General features: G+C 47.5%; 1 protein-coding gene across 1 annotated transcript in view; it reads right to left on the bottom strand.

Annotated features, from left to right (window-relative positions):
* LOC143827143 (uncharacterized) overlaps nt 1–25,316 on the bottom strand; it is a 77,352-nt gene that overhangs the window by 9,522 nt on the left and 42,514 nt on the right. The window contains exon 2 of the mRNA XM_077316462.1: nt 5,461–5,666. Coding sequence (XP_077172577.1) covers nt 5,461–5,666 — 206 coding nt within the window. The remainder of the gene's footprint in view (nt 1–5,460; nt 5,667–25,316) is intronic.

Raw genomic sequence — 25,316 nt, 5'->3', positions numbered from 1 at the left:
CTTAAATAGGTATTATCCACCCCTCCACCCCACCCCTTCCCCAAAATTAACAAAAGTTTGAATGAAGCTCTTGTTACGGCTGCTCTAGGCAGCCTCAGGAGTGGGGGCGGGGGAATTGTACGGGCTCGAGATGAAGGGCAAAAAAATGACAAAATTGGCCACTGTTACGGACACTTTATCAAGTCTGATAGAAAATACGGCAGTGGAATTAGAGGTGACAAAGGTGCAATGTTTGGTCTTTTTCTGGCGCATGAGGACTGCTAATGAGGAGAGAGAAAACGTCCCACATCTGGCATGCATCGATAAATATATCAACCTTGTTATTGAGGTGGGGAAGTGACCATGAGCCATTCGCCCCTGCTAATTTACCCACCTCGCGGGGTTGTTGTGAAAATAAAACGAGGAAGGGGCATGCAGAATGCCTTGGGGGTCTTCTGAGGAAGGGTAGATAACGATGAGAAGAATTTGTTGGAAATCTCACGTTGGTCCCCAGCAGGAGATGAGTGGGAGGTGAAACCCTGCTACATCCTTAAAACCTCTTTCTGTTTAGAGGGGCACCGTTTTTGTAGAGATGTGCTTTCAATCTTGCCAGCAAAACTCTGGACGCTGGACAAATCCCGTCCGACCTTGAAACCTCCTTGATACTTAAACAAGAGTCACTTTGGGGGTTTTACGCACAACTGTCAAGTGCAGATGTGCCTAAAGAAATTATATATATATATATAATCCCCTTAAAGTGAAACTTCCTCCAAGGCTGCAACGCAACCACAAATAGTGTAACACGAACCATCTCTACGTCTTGGTTCAAAGTCAACAATGTCGAAACCGCACCATTCCAAATCTGGAAACGTCCCATATTTAGAATTTTCGGGACACTGGGAGCTTATACAATAGAACAAAGTGTAACATTATGAAATGCCGAATGATGGATGGTCTGAATATAATGACTTTTTGGATCCTGCAACAATCCCTTAGAATCCCCCCCCCTCCTTCTCCGCTTATTTAAACGTCTGCTCCAACTGTATTCAATAAGCCCAGTCCTTTTAAATATATAGACGGACGTGAGATTCCTTTCACGTATTTGGTCTCTTTCCAGTTTTGGCAAGTGGCCACCAGACTGATTCGGTTTGGCGCGATGTCAGCATTGGAGGCTAGTCCTGCAGCAGGTAAACTTGCCAAATCTGAAATTCTGGGAGATTTGGGGAGCATGTGAAAGAAAGACTGGTTGGTGAGGGGAAGGGGAGTGGAGGGGAGGAAGCAAGAAAAGGGGAGGGGAGACCGGCCTAACGGGAGGAAAGACAGAGGAAATTGTGTGGCAAAGGGAATCCAGCGGAAAATGATGTGAACTCCAAGGCTTAGCAGGTTCCCCAATTGTCTGGGTAAAATAAGATCCTTTCAAGGATGGTTGGACGAATGCTGAAGAAGAAGAAGAAGAAGAAGAAGAAGAAGAAGAAGAAGAAGAAGAAGAAGAAGAAGAAGAAGAAGCGGAGAAGGAGGAGGAAAAGAAGGAGAAGAAGGAGAAGAAGGAGGAGGAGAAGAAGGAGGAGGAGAAGAAGAAGAAGAAGAAGAAGAAGAAGAAGAAGAAGAAGAAGAAGAAGAAGAAGAAGAAGAAGAAGAAGAAGAAGAAGAGCTGGTTTCTTGTACCCCACATTTTACTACCTGGAGGAGTTTCAAAGAGGCTTACAACTGCCTACCTTTCCACTCCCCACAATAGGCATTCTGTGAAGTAGGTGGGGCTGAGAGAGCTCTGAAAGAACTGGGACTGACTCAAAGTCTCCCAACTAGCAGCATTTGGAGGAGGAGTGGGGAATCAAACCCGGCTCTCCAGATTAGAGACCCCTGATCTTGACCATGACACCAAGCTGGCTCTCAGAGATATTTAAAGCTTGGTTTGAACGAATCCCAAGGCCATTCCGGACCGAGCCTGACTACTAGTTACAGAAATTAAAAAAGTGTTGGGGGGGGGGGATTGCTAGGAGCAAATGAAGGCCTGGATTGACATGGCCAGCAATGTGGCCATGTCTCTATCATCAAGGACCGGAGGTGATGTCATCCTGTCACCGGCGTCACTGGGCCGCTCTGACATTCGGGCGGAAACTCTATGGTCGAAGGCCTTCCAACTTTCAGAACGCTTGGCCATTTGAGGTGGTCAGGGGGAAATAAGACTTTGGCACGATGTTTGAGCTTGATTGATGGCTGCAATTTTTGCGAGCCGGACTGCCCCGTCCCACCCGTGACCTGCACTATCACTGAACAATGTGAGAAATGAGCGGGAGGCCGTGGGGGGGGGGAGGAGGCCCGCCCCACCTCCCCGTTGGCCCCAATGGCAGACCACCAGAGTGGAAAGATGACAAATATTTTTTCAAGCAATTCTATATTTTCACAAAGCCACAGGAAACAGTTGCGCCCGAGAGGCTGCGCTGGAAGAGCTCAGGAATGCGCTGGGGGGAAGCGGAGGCATCTGTCAAAGGCCTCGATGCGCCCGGTGCTCTCGAAAGCAGGAAAGACGGGTTTGGGAGAAGCGACAAAAGAGGGGAGATAGTCTCGCTTCTAGGGCGGCCAGCCTCCAGGTAGTGGCCTGAGCCTTCCCAGAATTAGACCTCACCTCCCTACTACAGAGAGCGGCTCCCTCCGAGCAGCCTTTGTCAACCAGGGTTTTGTGAATCCTTGGGGTTTCTTGATGGCCCTAGAAGGGTTTCCTGAATGGGTGGGTGAATTATCTTTTGATATAGTTGAAAAAATTGTTGAACATTTATCTGGTGATAGGACCATGTATGGCCATGCTTACCACCCAGCCCTCCCAAAATGGCCAATGGTGGGGCTGGGGAGGGTGGGAAATGGAGGGGGCCCGGGTGGGCGTGTCCACAGCTCTGCTTCCTGACCATATTCTGCATGATTGGGAAACTTCTGAGGTTTCTAGAAGCCTGAGGAACGTTTCGGGGGTTTCTTGATGGTTAAAAAAGTTGAGAAAGGAGAACGTGGTCGCGTTGGAAGGTAAATTCTATGACATAATGTCAAATGGAGACCCCTCCCCTACCCAAACCCTACCTTTCTCAAGCTCCAACACCAAAAGCCCCAGGGACTTCCCAACCTAGAGTGTGGGAGGCCAACTCTTTGTTGGGAGATACCTGGAGACCTTGGGGGTGGAGTCGGGATTTGGGATGGGGACGGACCTCAGTGGAGAATAATGCTATGGAATCCAGACTTCCAAGCAGCCATTTTCTCCAGGGGGGATGATCTGTGCCATCTGAAGATGACTTGTAATTCTGGGGGGATCCTCAGACGCTTCCAGGGGGATCCACCTGGAAGTTGGCAACTGTAATTGTGAAACTGCTGGAGATTCGGGGTGGAGCCTAGCAAAGGCAGGGACCTCAGTGGAGTCCTATGTCCCAGATTTGACCAAAGTATCCATTTTCTGCAGGGGAACTGATCTCTAGTCTCGAGATGTGCACTAATTCTGGGGGATCCCCAGGTCCGCCCCATAGGCTAGCATTGGCAGATGACAGACAGACAGCTAGATAGATAGACAGCTACTTAGGCAGAGAGTTGTCTGATGCAGATATGGGTTGCCAGGTGCAATTCCAGAGGTTCTTCAGGTCCCACTGGAAGCTGGCATCCCTAAGGCCCACCTGGCTCGACCCTCGACCCAAGGAACACCCCAACCCTCCAGGTGCCTCCCTGGGTCAGTATCTTCTAGCCAAGCCTTTCAAGGCGGGCCCAAGAAAACACCCTCTTCTGTTTGCTTGCCTCTCTCCCTTCAATCCAGTGGCGAGAAGTTTAAAAGAGGAAAGTCCAACTCAATGGGGCACACAGCAGAAATCTCCATCTGCACACATCAAACCTTGGTGACCTTTGGCTAGAACAGCGCTGTGGCCAGACCCGTGGAAGTTCAAAAAGATAAATTATCTCCCCGGTTCTTTGCATGGAGCACCGTCTCTAAGGTTATACCGCAAAGGAACTGGCACACTTTCCTTCGATCCAGCTCTTGGGTGGGGTGGGGGGAGCCAGAAAACAGAAAGCTGTTTCAAAAGTAGCAGCAGAAGATATCTCAGTTTTTCCAGGGGTGACCACATTTTCCTTCCTCTCTGTGTCCCTGGAAGGGCCTTCTGAGGAGGCCTTCAAGAAAAAGCCTACGTACCACTTTTGGGGTGGGCAAGAGAGGGCTGCCAACCCCCAGGTAGGGCCTGGAGACCTCCCCAAATTATAACATATCTGCAAACTACAATTCTCCTGGATGCCTCGAAGGGTAGAGTCCATGATACTAGTGGCCAAACTGTGACTCTATGGTATCCGCAGACTACAATTCCCATGAGCCCCTGCCAGGATGCTGCCACCAGCTGCACCAGCATGCTGGCAGGGGCTCATAGGAATTGTAGTCCACGGACATCTGGAGAGCTACAGTCTGGCCACCCTCGATATTGCTGGGATTCCTGGGGTGTCCCCCAGAAGTGATGAAATATCTTCCATAACACTCTAAGAAATTCCATAACAATCTAAGAAATATGTTAAAGGCCATAGATCCTGCTGGGGTTCCTAGAGTGTCACTCAGAATTTATTAGGCATCCTCCACAATGCTCTAGGAATTTACCCAATCCCTGTGATACTTACCATAGAGATTGGTGAAATTTCTAGAGCATTGTGGAGGACATGATAGCCCATCCTTGACATCCCAAAATTCTCCTGGCTTTGCCCATTCAAGGCTGGCAACATACCCAGGTTTAATTATCCAATTTTGATTTCTGGGCTGCTGTTTTTCTTGTGCGTTGATTGCAGCTGTTTTGTTGCTCTTTTTTTTAAAAAAAAAATTAGGCTTCCCTGTGAATTTCCTCATCTACATCTAAGATCAAATGCAAACCGTCATTAGGCCTTTGTGTCTTTCAAGGAACCTGGTTTCCAAGAATTCCAGGTTCACCTTTTCAGAGCCTCGTCCGTTTCAATATAATCTGGGTGCTCCTTGCCAAAGTTCCACCCACGGGAACCACGGAATGATTTCAAAGGCTGGAGAGCCGTCTGACGGAGAGGCTGATTCTGGGAAGGCTCAAGGGGGTGGCAGGTGACAGTGGATGAGCGATTGGGATGTGAGTGTCCTGCATAGTGCAGGGGGTTGGCCTAGATGACCCAGAAGGTCCCTTCCAACTCTATGATCCTAAATTCCGTCTAAACCTCCGGAAGAAGTTCCTGACAGTTACAGTGGTTTCTCAGTGGAACAGGCTTCCTTGGGAGGTGGTGGGTTCTCCATCTTTGGAGATCTTTACACAGAGGCTGGAGAGCCATCTGACGGAGAGGCTGATTCTGTGAAGGCTCAAGGGGGTGGCAGGTGACAGTGGATGAGCAATAGGGATGTGAGTGTCCTGCACTGTGCGGGGGTTGGACTACATGACCCAGAAGGTCCCTTCCAACTCTAGGATTCTACGATTCTACCATTTGTCACGAAGGACTGTGCTAACATTGCAAACTCACCGGTGATGGGGATCTCCCTCGACTTGGGGGCTGCACCCTTCTCAAGTGGTTTCGCTTTAATGTCTCGGCCAAACAAGGTTCTGAATGCCGCGGGGTGCTCCTTCGCCCGCGACGAAGCCGCAGGGTTCGACCGTCGCTCGGCCTCCTCCGTATACAATCGGCGGCATTGACGAGGCGTCCTTTCCCTTGTTCTGTAAACACGGAGCCTAAAATTAAAGAAGAGGAGGGGGGGGAGTCAAAACCACCCTCCCACTTTACCGAGGAGTAAATAGGGAAGGAGGGAAGCGTCTCGTTCAATGCCGTTCTGTTTCCAGGCGACTAAAAAAGGAACGGGTGCGAAAGGTGGGTCAGGGCTATTTCTAGAAACAGTGGAAGGGATTCTATAGCTCTTCGACGCCAGGATTCAGACTTTCCAGACGCCGAGAAGTGTTAATGCAAAAACCCGCTCTGTGTGAGACCAGCTGACGACTGTCATTAAGCTGCCTTAATGGGGGGGGGGGAGGCATAGGGTTATGTTCAGGGGGTCGACCGGGCCATAATGGCTGGGGAGATCAGTAGAAGCCGAATATTCACACGGCACTCTTTCATCCTCATCAATGGAGGGCCAAGCCATGCATAAATCTATCAAATGGCGGGGTGCCTCTCGGCGTGATGGAGTGGTTAAGAACAGCGGCTTCTAAGCTGGTGAGCCGGGTTTGATTCCTTGCTCTTCCACGTGCAGCCAGCTGGGTGAGCTTGGGCTCGTCACAGCCCTGATAGTGCTGTTCTGACCGAGCAGGAATATCAGGGCTCTCTCAGCGTCACCCTCCTCACAGGGTGTCTGTTGTGGGGAGAGGAAAGGGAAGGCGACTGTAAGCCACTTTGAGCCTCCTTCGGGTAGGGAAAAGTGGCATATAAGAACCAACTCTTCTTCTTCGGTAATCTCAGGGCTCTCTCAGCCTCCCCTCCCTCCCAGGGTGTCTGTTGTGGGGAGAGGAGGAGGTGGAGGAGATGGAGGAGGAGGAAAAGGAGGAGGAGGAGGAGGAGGAGGAGGAGGAGGAGGAGGAGGAGGAGGAGAAGAAGAAGAAGAAGAAGAAGAAGAAGAAGAAGAAGAAGAAGAAGAAGAAGAAGAAGAAGAAGAAGAAGAAGAAGAAGAAGAAGAAGAGGTGTTGGTTCTTAGATGCCACTTTTCTCTACCCAAAGGAGTCTCAAAGCAGTTTACAGTCGCCTTCCCTTTCCTCTCCCCACAACAGACACCCTGTGGGGTGGGTGAGGCTGAGAGAGCCCTGATATTACTTCTCGGTGAGTACAGCTTTGTCAGTGCTGTAGCCAGGCCAAGGTCACCCAGCTGGCTGCATGTTGAGGAGGAGCGGGGAATCAAACTGGCTCGCCAGATTAGAAGTTCACACTCCTAACCACTACACCAAGCTGTCTCTCACCTCAAGAGAAATAGACTTCTCTTGAGATTCAGGGCCAAGTCACCCAGTCATATTCGCAAGCAATGGGAGGAAAGGGAAGGACCCTTTAAAGAAATCCACAAGGGCTATTTCATTCATCTCCACCAGTTTGGCTCCTCAGAGCTTCTAATCACAATAGCTAAATGGATCCTCCGTGAAGGTATAGCAGGTTGAGTTTCCGGTAATGCAAACTTTGTTTTCCTAAATTCCGACGGCAGCCATGATGGGAAGAGATGCGTGGGGAGGTCAAAAGGCACCCAGTGCCAAAGAGACTGGCGTTTTGGTGGTCACGGCCCAGTGATCAAACTTCTCCTGAAAATATAGGGAGGGAGGGAGGGATTTCTTGCAGCTGAGTTAACTTTATGACGGATGTTTATTGCTTCCAAAAAGCCCGGAGTAGTCGGGGCGCATCTATTACTTAATAAGTGCATTTTAAGCCTCTAATTGCACACATTTAGTTAATTGCTATTATACGCAGTCAATTAAACCCACCGTTTTACGGCACTTTAAAACGGCACACCCTGCCCCACAGCGAGTAAATAAATAAGTCAAGAGACATTGAAATGCAAATTCTCGATACTGGCAGATCAATTATGGAAGGGTCAATATTTTCTACTTCACGGCTTTATTGACCGCATGGTCTATAACTGCTCTGTCAGCAGAGGCACCAATTAGAAGCTTGTTTGAGGCAGAATTTAACTCTAATAACTCTGGTCGCTTTCATCCAGTGATGGGTTGTTGGGGTAGGATAGAAGTACTTTCCTACTTCCGATAGGAAAATGTCTGGAAGAGATGGTCCTGGTAGAGAGCCAGCTTGGTGTCGTGGTTAGGAGCACAGACTTCTAATCTGGCGAGGTGGGTTTGATTCCCCGCTCCCCCACATGCAGCCAGCTGGGTGACCTTGGGCTCGCCACGGCACTGATAAAGGTGTTCTGACCGAGCAGGAATATCAGGGCTGACAATATTCATGGTAGGGACAATATTCGTGGTAGGGACAAGATTCGTGGTAGAGACGAAATTCTCAGCTCTCTTCTTCAGAGAGCTCATAGAAAAGAGGTTATCAGTGGTGAATCTTGATGGCCCTTGAAGTTTGAACGTTCAAAGCTGGGACCACTGGGAAGGGAAGGACGACTATAGGAACATATGTTTTTTTTCCTTTGTATCTGCTCCAGGAAGTTTTTGTTTCATCTGTATTTATAATGGTTTCCCCAAGCATTCCAACCACGGGTGGTATGTATGTTCCATCATACACTATTTAGAAATGGAAATTCCTTCGTTCAAAGTGAAAATGTGGGCCGAGGGGAAGGACATTGTACCGACTGGTACGGAGAAGGGATTTTTGTAGACACTGAGCGCCATGTTGTGTGTCAACATGACAGTAATCAGCGTTTTCCCCCTTTGAAAGGGTGTCCAGGGGTTTCCTTTGCTCTCTCCTCCTCACCAATAAAGTTTAACAAGCCGTGAAATGGGAGGAATATCTGCTTATCTTCCATTGGAGATTGTCGGCGATCAACAAAACCCTCCCCAACCCAAAGGCTGGTTTAGAAAGATGAAGACGGCGAAGGGGGGAAGAGAAGGAGAAAACCAGGCCTGGTGGGTGGGAATTAGTAGGAAAGTTCCTTCACCCAGATACATACCTAAGATGACATTTTGGAGAAGTCACTGAAATTCCACCAGAAGCCAATGAACTAGGGGTTCTGCTCTGAGGGATTTTGAGAGGGTCCAAAAGAAGAACATAATACTCACTTCATCTTGTAAGGGAAATGGAGAGGTTTTGATACATTGAGGGGTTAATTTTGCTTTGGGCTTCTTTGTAAATGTGTAAACTTCACATGGGAAGCCAACGTGGTGTCATAGTTAAGAGGAGTAGACTATAATCTGGAGGACCGGGTTTGATTCCCCACTCCTGCTCCACATGCAGCCAAGCTGGGTGGCCTTGGCCCAGTCACAGTTCCTGGAGAGCTGCTTGCACAGAATAGTTCTCTCAGAGCTCTCTCAGTCCCACCAACCTCCCAGGGAGTCTGCTATGGGGAGAGGCAAGGAAGGCAATTGTAAGCCGATTTGAGACTCCGTCAGGCAGTGAAAAGAGGGTTATCAAAACCAAACTCTTCTTCATCCTCTTCAGATCATAGCCCCATCAATCTCTGTTGCAGTCCTTTATGGTTATAAACTCTGGTTTGGAAATTCCTGGAGACTTGGAGGGGCAGTTTCAGGGGACAGTGAAGCTTGGAGATGGGACACGTTCAACAGAGATATGATGCCACTCTGGGACTTCCATGTCTCCTCAAGTCTATGGTATCCATGGAACTGAACTCTGTTTTCTAGAGATCAGCTGTAATTCTAGGAGATCATCTAGATCTCACCTGCAGGTAGCACCAGCAGAACGATCTTCTAGGTCTTGTTGTGGTAGATGCCAGAGATCTAAGCTTGGGTTTGTCCACTGTCACTGAAGGAGTTATTTCTATTTCTAGCCTTAAAAACTACATCACCCTTCTCTAGCAAGGCCAGCTCTGGGTTGGCAAATCCCTAGAGACCTTGGAGGTGGATCCAGGACTGGGCAGGATTTTGGACGTGGAATATGACACTCCAAAGCAGCCATGTTCTCCAAGGGAACTGATCTGTCTGTCCACTAAGCCGCAATTCCTTGGACCCCTCCCTTTCTCTGCATCTCTGGGTAGTTCTACCTTGGTGCTTCAGCAGGCACAAACAGGGTGCTGAACCAAATTGGTGGAGGAAACATCACGGAACGGTAGCCTCCGAGGCAGATGAAGCTCTGGAATGCACCCAGGATCAGTCAAGATCCCAAGGGACCTTCCCCTGCCAACCCACAAACAATCTAAGTTTTGCATAACAAACTGGAATCCAGGTTATGGGCCTCAAATGCAGTTCTGCTGCTGAGTTCCAGATCAACAATAACATCCAATGGAGAAGGGAACATTTCCACATGGCTTTATGGGTTTTTTCCAAGTGTGGGACACTTCTGCCAGCCTCACTTTGGCCTCTCTGGGACTCAGCTACCAGTTTTCTTTCTTTTCTTTGGAGTGGACAAGAATGGAAGAAACTGCTGGATTGAAAGGGGCGATTTGTGGCTTGTGAAATCGTTGCACCTATTGGCATTTTTGAGAATGGGGCACGTGTGGCGAAGGGAGAGATGGACCTCATGGGAGAAGAGACATCAGCTTGAAGCAAGTGCAGTTGTGGTTCTGTGATATCTGTAGACTGGAGAGAAGTTAATTCCAGATCTCCAGGCAACTCCTTGCAGTTGGTATCCGTAAGCCCAAAAACATTAAGGGTTTCCCTCCGTCTATGGACTGGCCTGACCCGTATTTATTTCCCTCTATTCGTTTGACTTCCTTCAAAGAATTTCATGCACCCCAGTGATTGTCCATGTCGGTCCCTTGACAGTCTTTGTTTTCTTAGCATCGGCCACAAAACTACATTCTGAACACACCTTCCGGCTTAGTAGGTTTCCCGTTCAGCCTACAACTCCACACACCTTGACCTGTCTTTGATTTATCCCCGTATGAGGCCCTTGTTCTACCTCACTGGACTGGGAAGTAGACATGTGAAGTAAAATCCTGACCCCTGTGACCTTTATCTTGGCCATTGTTCCAACCACTTAGCCGCCGTCTCTGTCCCAACCCAGCTAAGACGTTCCCTAGAACAAGCGTGGGGAAGAAGGAGAGGGGGCCAAACTAGTCGGACAGGTTTGCAGGCCATTTCACGGTGGCGTCTCCCATTCCACTTTTGCCTAAGTGGTTAATAATGAACCATTTAGAAACGGCCGATGCGAACATGGGGCAAGGGGGTGTCATGACTGGATTTTCGATGCAAGGGGTCGCCGAAAGTTCACCGGGGCTGGTGGCCTATGGGACGGCTTAATCTCACCGTGGGAAAAGTTTCCGTAGGAGGGGGAAACGGGAGGATAAACTCCCGTTTCTTGCAAAGACGCCATGGGGCCTGCTTCCCCCTTCCAAAAAGGGGTAGGAAAGGGGCCGTTTGCTTCACGTGTACCATAAATTAGGCCCTACCTCAACTGCCAGAGGCGACCTGTAAATCAAATTCCATTTCAGATACTTCTGAAAGTCGGTAGGGGGAAACTATCTTAGCTGTTCCCCTAAGTTTTTCCCCCCCTTTCTTTCCATGAACAGAGATTACACAAAAGGAGAAACCAAAGACCAACAATTCTCATTCAATTGTTGACTGAAATTTTGAGAGAAGACCTCCTATATCTCCTTCATAGGTTACATCAGCCTTTCTCGACCTTTTGACACCCGAGAAACCCCCTGAAACATTCTTCAGGCTTCAAGAAACCCCAGAAGTGGAGTGATTGTGCAGAATATGGTTGGTAAGCAGACCTGTGGACATGCCCACCTTGGGCAACTCCCTTCCCACCTTGCCCATGCCCATCATTGGCCATTTTGGGAGGGGGAAGGGGTAGACATGACCATATCACCTGATAAATGTTTAACAAATTAAAAAAAATATTTAGAAAATTAATTCACTCCGTCCCATTCAGGAAACCTTCCATGTCCATCAAGAAACCCCAGGGTTTCAGGAAACCCTGGTTGAGAAAGCCTAGATGAGATTCTTGTTTTTCTGCCACCTTCTGCATTCTGGGTTTTGCCCCTTTGGACTCAAAATAAAGTTTACGCCATTTTTCCAGTTGTGACACATCGTCCTTCATCTCCAAACGAAGGGGGAGGTGGGGGGCAGGAAAACCCAACTTCTGTGGCACCCCAGGTTGCGTCTTTCAAGACAAAATCACCCTGGCAGGAGGACACAGAAAACGCTGAAGTGAGAACCCCAGATTTTTCGCGATTGCCTTCCTTTCTGCTACATGAAGAGCAAAGTTATCCCTTGAGGCAAGCATGAACTTGCTGGAAAATGTTACCTCTGGAAATGAAGAAAAAAAGACAGGTAGAACTGGCCAAGTTCTTAATCCGTCAGTCAAGTTTTTACCCGCCAGGCCTTCCCTACCACATCCTGTCCCCTCCCTCGCGCGGCAGCAAACAAAATAATTTCGGTGCGGGTTGCATCGGTTCCTGCCAATTCCAGCTTTCCTGAGAAGTTTCACTTGAACTTGAAGGCATTGGAATGGGGCTCCTGAATAGTCCTCTTAAGAAAAGATAGCACCGTTCTCCTGAGATAAGGAGAGGAGGAAAGGATGGAGGATTCATAAGGGGTTAAGACCTATTAATTGTCAGGGCAGGGTTTCTCAACTTTTTGACCATTGAGAACCCCCTGAAACATAATCCAGGCTTCGAGAAACCCCAGAAGTGGTGCAATCACGCAGAGTATGGTTGGAAAGCATAGCTGTGGACACGCCCACCCGGCGGTCCACCCTTCCCACCCCCTCCAGGCCCATCATTGGCCATTTGGGGGCAGATCAACATGAGCATCTATGGCCGTAGCCCCCAATAACTGTTTAAGGACTGTCAAGAATCCCCAGAGTCCTGGTTGAGGCCAAACATTATGAAATTGGTCCCAGAACTGCACACGTGCCAAGAGAATTTCTAAAACAAATTCCAGAATTAGACTTTCCGTTAGCTTTCCTTCATGCCTTCCCGCCCAGAACAGCAATGCATTCAAGCGCGTTGATAAAACACAGCACAAAAGCAATCTTCAAGACCGACTGCGTGTAAAATTGTTTTGGTTTAGCGCAACGTTTGAGTCCAGCGACTCTCTTCACACCGACAACATCTTATTCAAGGGATAAGATTTTGTGTGCATCGGAGGAAGTGTGCGTGCACACGAAAGCTTATACCTCAAATAAAACTGGGTCGGTCTTAAAGATCCAAGCGGACTCTTTGTTCTGCTGCTTCAAACCAACATGGCTAGCCACTTGAATTTATCTTGGGGGAATAATGCGTTATTGATGCATAAAGGCACATCCATAAAACACCACTCCAAAAGACCCGTATGTCATTTGTTGGCATCACAAACATCCAAATCAGAGAAAATGCAGCTGAATGCCAAAAGGTAACTTCTACTATACAAAACTGAGCTTGTCCCTTCCACAATGACTAACAGTGACTCATAGAATCATAGAGTTGGAAGTGACCTCCTGGGTCATCTAGTCCTACCCCCTGCACTATGCAGGATACTCACAAACCTATCGCTCATCCACTCTAACCTGCCACCTCCTTGAACCTTCACAGAACCAGCCTCTCAGCTGTTAGCTGTTAGCTGAGATATTCTCAAGAACATCAGCAGTTTTAGCAATCCCTTTTGCATAACATTGATTTTATAGTGTAGAACTTGGAGCTGTACCTTGAATTGACTAATCCAAATCAAAAATTCCCATCCTTTCATAGACTCCAGGTCTAATATGGCCACACCAAAATGGGCTTAAATTCTGGCCGAAACATTTTGAATGGTTCTAACCTTTCTCCAGAATCTGTCTTACTCATTTCTCAATGCAAGGTAACCCTGTCATAGATTTTGTTATGTGTCTCTCCAGAGTTGCTTGCAGTGATTTCTAGTTTTAAAATAAGCTCCCGGGTAGAAAGGGATCACACAACTCCAATGATTTCCTTAAGTGTTTCATCATTTGTATAACATCAAGACTGGTTCAGCTTTATTAATGCACGGGTGCAAATCATTCACATAGAAGAGAAGGGAGAATATCTGGAATGAACCGAGTGCTAGGGAAGCCCAAACAGGCACATTTTTGTCTGCATAAAATTTTGATATTTTTTAAAAATGAAGGCAGATTGGCACCACCCCAGAAACAAGAACGTCACACCTGGAGGAGAAATCCAGGATGTAGACAGGTGAGACAAACATCACACTTCTTTGTTCCTTCAATAAAATGCAAATACCATGCCGTTCCCGTCTCAATTTGCCCCGGGGCCATGCAGGAAAAGGAGGGGGTGTTTCCCTCTTCTGCCACCACTCTTTGAAAACAACGCACCGCAGTTTAAAGAGGCAACAACATGGTTTTTAAAAGGCCATTCACCCTCCAGAATTCGAAGGTAGGGAGCCAGTTTCAAAAGGGAAAGCCGAGCAGAGGTTGAAGGGTTAAATTCCCTACAGAGGGATCCATGCCCTCTGGCTCCCCCTAACTACTTAATAAATTACAAGACCCCCCCCAGGTTTTCTGCCCCCCCCCCCAGTGATCAAAGCTCCCAACAGTTTTGTCCCTCTAGTTTCCCCCTCCCTGACTTGAATGCCCCAATCTAGCTGGCTCTTGTCAGAGCTTGGAAGCTAAGCAGGGTCGGTCCTGGTGAGTACTTGGAGGGGAGACCACCAAGGAAGTCGAGGGATGATAAAGAGGCAGGCAGTGGCAATCCACTTCTGTGCATCTCTTGCCCTGAAGACCAAACAGGGTCAAGATAAGATGACTGCGACTCAGCTCCGTTTCCCATCTCTCAGCCTCTCTGCTTTGAAGGAAGCCGCCTCTTCTTTTTGAAATATTTTCCTTCTGTGATATCAAAGTTAAGATGGCACTAGGGCCTTATGTGTTTCATGACCTTCGTGAAATTCAGGAAGAACAACTCTTTGATAACGCTTAGGCAGAGTGCAGTTTAATCAGCTCAACAATAAAAAGGCCACCAATGTATCTAGTGGGGAAGTTGCATTCAACATGGAGCTTTCTGTCTCTCTCTGTCTCTCCCTCTTTTGAAGACCATTGACCCTGGAGAGAGGGTTTCATTCAGGAGGCATTATTCAAAGAGGAGTTTTAAAATGGAGCATCAGTCAATTAGGATAGAATAGAAAGAGGAAGGAAATAGGATAAGTCATGGAACTATTCTGAATTGTAATTATTTCATATGTTATGAATTTATTTGGGAGGGCATTTTAATTTCCCATCACAGTAATCCCAGGACCAGGTTCTTAATTTCTCAAATGAAACATTCTTGATCTCAGGCCAGGATTCTGCATCAAATTATTTGATTTGTCCTTGTCTCTGCTTTTATGCTGTTTTATACTTTTTGTGGTAGTTATACTGCTTGTTTTCTTATTTTGTGGCTGATATATTGTCTCTACCACCTTGACATAGATGCCTGGAGAGGGAACCCTGTATATAATTGAAACAAATCCAAATGGATCAGTTCTACTCCCCACAAAATCATTTAACACTTCTCTTTCCATGAAAGTTTAAGGAACTAATAATTGCAGAATATTAGATTAGAAAGCATTAAGTGTTGGAAGTCCACAATGTCGCTTTAAGCCTCCACTTAAAAAAAATTCCCTGCACAGTCTCCTGAAATCTCCAGGACTTCCGTAGCTGGCGAATCTACTTTGAGGAGATGGTATGTCCAAAATCTGTACCTCAAAAAAAAAATTATTCCAGATTTGAAAGAAGTATTGAAATTTTACATGTTTTACAGGTTGGGTATGTTTTCCATTGTGCTGTGGGTCACACAGTATATGACCGAAAGGCCCTAAAGTGACTCACGAGCAAATATGTTCATGCGAAACTACCCTGTGAAAACCACAAGAAATGGCCTGCTTGGGACTGCGTCCGTGATTTGATTTGAAGCTTTATAGCAGGGAAAGTAATGTAGAACTGTATGCAACACGGTCAACTACTATTCCCTGCGGCGTCATGTAAATCCACTACCTGGAGGAACTCTAGCATTGCTTTCCATCTCTGGGCATCCCATTACCTGAGAAGAAATTAATATTAATGCAAGCTACTGACAGCCAGACAGAAAACTCCATTAAGCCACAACGTCTAAGCAACTGAAACAATTACATTGAGAGGTAAATGGAAACTGTTTTTTTTTCTCTCTCTCTCTTCCAAGAGATTAATAATGTACTTTTAGTATTGAGAGTTTAGCCCTACTCTACCAGGAAAGAAGGAAGCCTTGATGGGATTGCTTAGATGTCATAACTGGGCCCCAAATGTCCACATTCTTATTTCTAAGATAATTGAGGCCCTAATCTGGTGAACCAGGACTGATTCCGCACTCCTCCTGCACATGAGGAGTGACCTTGGGCTAGTCCCAGTTCTCTCCAAACTCTCTCAGCCCCACCTAGCTCACAGGGTGCCTGTGTGAGGAGAGGAAGGGAAGGATGAGTTGCTTGGAGACTTCTTTGGGTCTAAAAACCTACTCTCCTTCTTTCCTGGTATTCTTTCCCAAGGGAGCCAGGGAAAACTGTCTAGCCACATTTTTCCATACAGTAGGTAGATTAAAACCCAAGTGTTCAATTCTCTTTGAGATAGCTCAAACCTTGCAAAGAAGGGGGGGGGGGAGATTAAGGATCTAATATTGGGTTTTTAGTAAGGTGACCATCTATCCCACCTTTGGTGGGACTGTTCCGCTTTTGGGGCATTTGCCCCGTGCCCTCATTTTTTTTAATTAAAGAAAAGACATTTTCAGTCACCGTCTGGACCCCCACTGTTTGCCTGGGAAGCACGGCTGCCTCGTGGTGGATGAGTTATCCATGGTTTCCAAAAAATCAGTCATGGCCTGCATCTGAGCGATGGATTGTTCAGAGTCTCCGATTGTGACAGTGTGATTTACGCCCGCTGAACTCGTGATATCGAATAAGCCATCTCCAGTGGGAGAGCTGGGAGCAAGTGGTGACAGTCCTGTCCCTGGGAGACAGCGTGCCAGAATCAACACCTTGGCTAAGCCCAGGACTTATGAAAGTGGTTTCCTCAAAGCTCCCCGGCAGACAGCTTCATCTGTATCCCAGCGCATGGTGTGTGCCAGAACAGATGTTTGCTCGGCAATGCTGAGTTATTCTCTGCCAGACATCTTTTAGAGTTCTGGGAGGACCTCGCTTGGGTCATTGGGCCATTCTGATGCTCGGCTCTTTGAATTCAGTCCACCGGTTTGACGGAGGATCAGATCTTCTTCAGATCTCATTCTCGACCGTGGGACGCTTGCATGGAGAATAATCTTTCCAAATGCTTCTCCCCTTCGGTTTTTGTGTGCTCATGCCATTTTTTGATTCCTCGCCACAACACTTTCCTGGCCAGCTTGATGAAGGAGAAGAAGAAGAAGAATTGGGGGTTTTACCCTGTTTTTCACTGCCTGAAGGAGTCTCAAAGCGGCTTCCCTTCCTCTCCACACAACAGATACCCTGTGAGGTAGGTGGGGCTGAGAGAGCACAGACAGGACTGCTGTGTGAGAACAGCACTATCAGGGCTGTGACTAGCCCAAGGCCACCCAGCTGGCTGCTTGTGGAGGAAAATTGGGGAATCAAGCCCAACTCACCAGATTAGAAGGCACCAGCAAAGTATTTTTTCTTGATGTGAATTTTGGCAGTGCATATTTGCGCAGAGGTTCATTTACCATTTCTTATAACCTACCGGCATACCAGTATGTAGATATAAGGAGATTTCCCCCCTGAACACAGCTGTAATATAAAAGTTTGCTAACTTTTGCTCATAAAAAGCTAGGCAGGGCCTTCTTGGTGCTGGCACCAAAACTATGGAAATTTCCTCCACTAGGATATTCACCTGTCCCCTTATGTTACTGTTTTCCATTATCCCGCCCGCCTAATCTATATTTTAATAACCAGGCACTATTTTTATTTATTTTATTCATGTCATTCATACCCCTTACATCATTAATTCTCCTTGCCTCCATTTTTATCCTCACAACAACCCTGCAAGGTAGGTTAGGCTAAGAAGTTGCGACTGGTCCAAGGTCGTCCAGGGATCTTCCATGTCAGCGTGGGGATTCGAACCTGTCCCTCTCCCATCCTAGCCCAACCTTGTAACCGCTATATCGCCCTGGCTCTCATTCTTTTACAGATGTGTTTTAATTTGGCTGTTAATTGTTTTAAGGATGCGGCTTTGGTTTCACAGCTAGCTGAATGGGCAGAACGGGAGGGCACGAGCATTAGAGATTAAGTAGATCAATAGTAAGAAATGGAAGCCGGCTTTCCAAATTGCAAGAGGGAGGGAGGGAGGGAGTGGATTGTGAATGGCAGCATTGTATTTCTTTTTGCGCATTGTTAATGATGCACGGGGCATGCCTAGAGCAAAGCTTCCAAAAGACATCATGTGCCCTCTATGCTCCATAGAGTTGTTTGATTTTGACCTACCCTTTGATTCCTTCAACTGTGAAAATGGTGTCTGGTAGCAGAAAGAGTTTATGGAGGCCAGGAATGAGCAATTCAGTGGCAATAAGCTTAAAAGTACCTCAATAAATGCCAATTTGGGTACTTTTTGGACCTATCCAAGCCCAGTTGCTTATCTCGGCCCTTTAAATGGACTGAATCTGCCACAGCTGAATCGGGATTCAGCAATTCAGCCACGATTCAGCTGGTTTAAAGGGCGGGGTGTAGGTGGAGCGCACTAAGCAGCTGATCTGTCATGATCAGCTGCTTGGCAGGCCCTTTAAATGTCCCCCCCCAGGCAGTGGAGAACATCTGTAAGGGAAGGCATTTAAAGGGCATACCTAGCAATTGATCGTTCATGATCAGCTTCTTTGTGGGACCTTTAAATGCCTCCCCCCCCCCTAGCCTTCTCAGGCAACAGAAAACTCTCTCCTGCCTAGGAAGGCTGTGGGGGGGAGGCATTTAAAGGGCCCACAAAGAAGCTGATCATGAACGATCAATTGCTGGGCATGCCCTTTAAATGCCTTCCCTTACAGATGTTCTCCGCTGCCTGGGAAGGCGGAAAGGAGAGAGGCATGTGCATGGGGGGGGGGGGGAAGGATTCAGATTCACCCGGATCAGAACCAATAGAGGATGAACCCTAAACAGCCAGAATCTTTCTCACATGAACATGCCTAATAGGAAGCAACCCCTAAGGGTTCCCAAAGCAAGAGGTGAATAGACGTAGTACGCCCTTGACTGCCTCAGCATAGCCACTCCTTGGCCTTCCTTGGTGGTCTCCCATACAATTAGGAACCAGGGCTGACCCTGCTTAGCTTCTGAGATCTGACAAGAGCAGACTTGCCTGGGCTACCCAGACCAGGGCAGAGACAGTGGCCAGGCCATAACCAATACAGAAATGCAAGCGTACACCTGTTTGTCCCACACGGCTATCCGAAAACCTGTCTGGTCTGTCTTGTCTGTCAGTCTCATCTTCCCCCTCTCCTTTCACCTCCACGTCTACAGCCTGCCTGGTCTCTTTTCCCGAGCTGGAAACAGAGGAGCATTCAACATACGTGAGTGACAAGATGCGTCTTTTGCACGGCCTCATCATTACATGGAGGCCAGTACGTTTCCTACACAGACAACAGGAGCCATTGAGAAGACAGGAAGCCAGCCTCTCCCTCTCCCTCTCTTCACCGCATGAATCTCATTTGGATTTTCGCAAGGCATTATGAGTCTGTTACAAGGAAGAAGAAGGAGAGTTGGTTTTCACACCCCACTTTTCACCCCACAAGTGGCTGACAGCTCAGGTCGGTTGTAATAGCTAAGTAATCTAAAGCAGTTATGAAAAACGTTAAAAGTATCCAAAGCCACATCAGCCAAAATTCTTAGTTACTGCATCTCCCCTTCCTATTCAGGGGTGGGTTTATGCTTAGGGAGAGCCTGTTCAGATGATATTGTTTGGTCATTTACCGACTCCACTGAAAAGTGTGGTGAAAGAGCTCCAACTTGCAGGTCCTTTGGAAGTGAGGAAGTTCCTGTAAGGCCCATGAGTCTTCCAGGAGCTCATTCCACCAGGCAGGGGCCAGGACTGAAAAGGCCCTGGTCCTGGTTGAAGCCAGGTGTACTCCTGTCAGGCTGGGGATCACCAGCCAGTTCATATTAGCTGAGCAAAGTGCTCTTTGGGAGTATAGTTGATTAGGCAGTCCCTCAGGGACACCAGGTCCAGATTACAGATGGCCTTGAAGGTCAATACCAAAACCTTGAACTTCATCTAGTGTAGTTGCCTACGAATGAGGCATATATGAGCCTTCCAAGGTGTTCTTCTGAGGACCTGTGCTGCTGCCATGGTGGACCACTTGCAATTTCCCTTGAGGACCTTCTGAGATGATATAATGGGTTCCCTTCTCACCTGGCGCTCCACAGTCACTCCTGGTTGAGCAACCTAGCGGGGAACTATAGTGCCAAAAAGGTCACATCCCAAGATAGATCAGGTGCTCTTTGTGTGAAAAAAGGGCCCTTGGAGGCTTGAGGGATGGGACCTCCGATGGTGCCCATGTGTCTGAACCCGTCGCCTTCCACGGCTGAACCGTAAGCTGCTGGATCAAAGGTGTCTCGTCTGCTCCACCACATTAAAAAAAAAGCAGCCTGAGGAAGGACGATGGCTGATTTATCCATCACTTATAGATGAGTGTATGTTTTTTTTTGTTTTTTTTTAAAGGAGCAATAGCAGCAACGGCTATTAATAACACATCATCTCAGCAAGGTAAACACGCCTTCCTAAATAAAGCCATTGATGTCTCTCGGCTTCAAGGCACAGAGGCGCAGGTCTGTGTTTACCTGGAGCAGCCCTTGTGTTCTCCAGCCGATCTCACGGGCCAAGCTAGAAAAATAAACGGGGACACACACACACATTGCAAGGATCTCTCCACACTTCTCATCTGTGCTGCATTTCCTTGTGCTCAGCAGGGGGCAATCTTCCACACCCGCCACGCCTCTCAGCTGATCCCGAGGGCTGTTTCTCAGTTTGCTTTTGCAGAGCCCTGATAATACATTGTAGCCTCATCTCATCAGGGCTTGGACGCTGAGCAGAGTTGCTCATGGGATAGGAGAACATCAAGGCTGCTATGCAGAAGAAGGCAATGGGGAAGGACCTCTGGCTCTTCCTTTGCCACGCATCAGCTGAGACCTGACACTGTATTGCCACTAGCAGGTTGATGATAAGCCTAACTTTAAAAAGAACAAGAATTCAGTAGCGCCTTAAGCAAGCAGAGTATAGTGGCCAAGAGCCGCAGACTCTAATCTGGAGATCTGGGCTTCGTTCCCCAGACCTCTTCTACATGCAGTCAGTGGGGTGACATTAGGCCAGTCCCAGTTCTCTCAGAGCTCTCTCAGGTCCACCTCCCTCACAGGGTGTCTGCTGTGGGGAGAGGAAGGGGAGGCAATTTGTAAGCCCCTTTAAGATTCTTCCGGCTAGTGAAAAATTGAGGTATTAAAAAAAAAAACAGCTCTACTTCTCTTCTTCAAGACTAACAAAATTTGTGGCCGGAAATGAGCTTCAGTGAGTGAACAGTGACTCACCAAGCTCAGATCCTCCCACAAATTTTGTTAAAGGTGCTACGGGTTTCTGAAGAAGTGGGCAGGGGGGCCTTATGAAAGTGCCTCGCCTGCTTGCTTCTTGCTCTTTTGCACTGCGACACACACACTAACCTGGCTTCCCAGAGACAAAATCTAAACGACAGTCATGTTTATCAACAAACATGCTCTGAATCAGCCTGCAGACTTTCCCTTCCTCATTTGCTTCTGGGGGGCTTGTGCACATGTTAAAATGCCACAGCGATCGCTGCCTGTTGATCATCACCTCCTTCTTATGTTTTTAACTTTTGCAAAACAATTCAGGGCCTTGCTGGAAGACTCCTTGGTGATGACACAGGCACCGGCCAATCAGTGCTACTCCTCACTGACTTCTGTTCCACACTGGCAGGACCATTTCATTGTTGTTCTTCAGAGTTTAACCCTGGAGAAAAAAAGGGCACAATCCTTAAGAGGCCTATAGTTATGTCCACCTTGATCCATTGCCTTGTCTTCAGTAACACAATTCCGAGCCATGTCAAGAGGGAATCTTGCTAAATTCAAATGATGCACAGCTTCCATGCAAGAATTTTATGCCCACTGAAACAGAACCTATGGCTTTTCCATTGGGGGGGGGCAGAAACAGGTCCCCAGATGTATGATCCTTTTCTACAATCTCCTTGGGCATCTCCGGTGGTTCCTCAGATTATTCACCCACACTGGTCCATACATCTATGACAAAATACGTTTTTCTTTTTGGTCAAGCTGGAAGAAAAAAAAATCAAGCAGTTCGTAGGAAAGATTCTGCACTCCTCCTTTTGAGCCAGCTGTGTAAAAGTACATGAACTGGAAACACTGAGTTATTTGAACAGATGTTCCCGTTTCCCCAGACCAACCAGGATCATCCTTGTGGAAAGATTGATTAAAAACGGGAAATTACCCAAAGGAGAAAGGGCCTGCTGCTGCTACAAGGGGAGTCCAACTTCCAGAAAATCCCCTGATCAATCCCTCTGTCAAGGCTTGCTTATAAAAAGTGGTTGAGAGGGTTTTTTTAACTGTATGTTTTAGAATTTTTGTTGTATTTTAATGAATGTTGTTAGCCACCGTGAGCTAGCTGGCTAGGAGCGGGGGCCTAGAAATTAATTGAATGAGTGAATGAACGAATGAACGGATGGAAGGAAGAACAAACCAATGAATGAATGAATGAATGAACGAATGAACGAACAAGCAAACCAATGAATGAATGAATGAATGGATGGATGGATGGATGGATGGATGGATGGATGGATGAGGCATTATTTATGTGCACGATTGAGCCAAAATGACGTTCTCAGTATGTTGAGAAAGGCTCGGTTTTGTTCCCCGCTTTTGACTACCCAAAGGAGTCTCAAAGTGGCTTCCAATCGCTTTCCCTCCCTCTCCCCACAACAGATACCCTGTAAGGGAGGTGGGGCTGACAGAGCTCTGACAGAACTGGGACTGGCCCGTCACCCAGCTGGCTGCATGTGAGTGGGGAATAAAACCCAGTTCTCCTGATTAGAGGCTGCCACTTTTATCCACTCCACTAAAGGATCTCTCTTTCTTGTTGCATCTTTTTAGCATCTCTTGGGAATTCTAATCACGAAAAACAGCAGAGAGGAAAGTATTTATCCTAGCTAAAAATAAGATCCCTCTAATATTTGGGGATCATCAATTGATAGAAATATAAGAGGGGGAGCAACATTTTATGGTTTTAAAAAGGTATTAATGTACCTATGTTGCATTTTATTTATGCCGTTAGCCACCCGACGATGCTGAGTGAGGGGCAGGATATAAATCAAATTATTAATAGTATATTAATAAGAATATTACCTACAAACCCCCCCAAGAGCAGACGGGTGGTCTAATGAAGGGGTGGCCAACCTGAAGCTCTCCAGATGTCCATGGACTACAATTACCATGAGCCCCTACTGTAATTGTAATTGTAATCCATGGATATCTGGAGAGCTACAGGTTGGCCACCACTGGTCTAATGGCTCCAGAACCCTGTAGTCTAGCCGCCCAAGGGCAAACAAACAGGAGGAAGTTGGCCCTTTCATGCTTATTACAAGTCTTCATTTGCTGAAGATCTTGGTAGTTTTCTTTGTCTTTTACAGTCAAAAAATGCTTTCCAGTCATGCCTCTGAAACCTCTCAGTCAATTGTTGCTCCTCTGTTCCTAGGCATTTCTATGCCACTCGGTGCTTTGAAAGATCTGCACATACCTTCTTGAACAGCCCTGGCTTAAAAATGACAGCATTGGAGAGGGAGGAAGGGGGGGGGGGGGTCCAGGGAACAAATTCCGCCGAAGCCTTGAATTCTAACCAAGTAACTTCTAAGGTTCTTGGAGACCTTGTTCCGACACTGTAGTTTCTTTGTTGCGGCCTTTGTACACACTTGTACAAAAGAAAGATGAAAGAAAGAGAGAGTGGTTGATTCGGCTTGAAAGAAATTGGGGCGGGGGGGGGGGGAGCAGGATTAGATGGCAAAGGGAGGCCGGTCAGATTGCAGACAATGTAAGCCAAAGGGGATCAAAGGACGCAAAGCGAAAGGCTAGATCAAAGTCTCGCCGAGCCACATCGGAGAATAAAGAGGCTGATAATTGCACGCAGCAAGAAAAGCGGTGGGATCGGAACGCAAGAGAACGCCATGACCTCATGGCTCCGAGTTCTTCCTTGCACGTGTCATTGGCTGGCTGACATCCATGCGCCGCCCACCTATGGCAAGCCTGGGTTAGAATGTTCCCTCCCCTTTGGAGGCAAGATTTTAAGAATGGCTAAATTAGAACCTGAGTCCCTGGGCTGTGGCCCAATGTATTGCCAAGAGGGTGCTACGGCAGACCTTCTGCAAACATGTTGGTGGGCTCATAATGAGGACCTGTGGATGTAAGCCTTCCCTTGATGCTGGCACGCCAAGCATTCTGTGAGCACATGGGAGTTTGTGGGCTATGGTGACTGATCTCTCTCTCTCTCTCTCACACACACACACACACAATTTTATGCTGCTGCTTCAGAAATCTGCCAAAGATGGCTTACAAAATAAACTAACTTCATTGGTTTACAAGAAGAAGAAGAAGAAGAAGAAGAAGAAGAAGAAGAAGAAGAAGAAGAAGAAGAAGAAGAAGAAGAAGAAGCGGAGAAGCAGGAGGAGGAGGAGGAGGAGGAGGAGGAGGAGAAGAAGAAGAAGAAGAAGAAGAAGAAGAAGAAGAAGAAGAAGAAGAAGAAGAAGAAGAAGAAGAAGAAGAAGAAGAAGAAGAAGTTGGTTTTTATCTGCCACTTTTCTCTACTTGAAAGAGACCCAAAGCAGCTTACAATCTTGCAATTGCCCTTTCCTCTCCCCACAACAGACCACGTGTGAGGGAGGTGAGGCTGAGAGAGCCCTGAGTGAGGAGACACGCATGACGTCGGTGAGCAGGGCACAAGGGTTTCACAGAGAAGTTTGAGGGCTTTTCAAAAAAGCATTTGGGCGGCCAGTTCCCTAGCTTGTGGCCATGTCCTTTTAGGCAGAAGGGGAAAGGCTGCAGACCCCCTCCGAAGCACCCATACACCCCCAGGCACCCACGGACCTCTGGTTGGGAATCCTTGGAGTAGACTATGCTGACCTTGATGAACGAAGTGTTAGACTGCCTCATGTGTGTTCATGTGTCTTACTGCCACTTGGTATCGTGCGTGTCTGGGCGTTCCCCTTGGGTTCTATTTAACCGGCAACCCATGTCCACAACACCAGACATCCGGCGCATTTCCTGCTGTCCCAAAAGAGCTGGCGACCAAGGCTATTCAAGGTAAAAGTTTGGTTGTGCGTGTTATTTGCTCATCTCCAAAAGAAAGGGGCCAGTCAACAGCAGACCGAGGGCTTTCCAAATGGCCACAGCAGAGACACCCTTGCCAAGGCCCTGAGTCAGCCTTCCGATAGCATGAGGAAAAACAAACAGGGCTCACCAGTGGGTGAAAAAAGGAGTCTCTTTTCTCTTGTCTCCAGCACCGCAGGCGCAATGTTGTGTCTGGAAGGGTCAAACAATGCCTCTGGCTGTTCGTCTTTCTCCTCGGTCGTACTCTGTTTCCCTAGTCGGCTGTCTTCCACCATACAGATGGATTGCTGACCACTTCCTCGGCAGGAAGGTAATGGGATAAACAAGGCTGTTTATGTCCTCTGGCTCTAGATTTCAGCACACCGTCCATATTTTCAAAAACGAGGGAACCTACGGGGTTCCCCTGAGATATCCCAGGTTCCCTGGAGATTGGAGTTACCAGATTGTATTGTATGTGGATGATCTGCTCAGAACAGCAGCAGGCAAATGAGGGGTCCAAATCCAACCAATGGGAGG

Source organism: Paroedura picta, chromosome 17, assembly GCF_049243985.1.
Source record: "Paroedura picta isolate Pp20150507F chromosome 17, Ppicta_v3.0, whole genome shotgun sequence".
Lineage (NCBI taxonomy): Eukaryota > Metazoa > Chordata > Lepidosauria > Squamata > Gekkonidae > Paroedura > Paroedura picta.
This window is presented reverse-complemented; position numbering and strand designations above follow the sequence as displayed.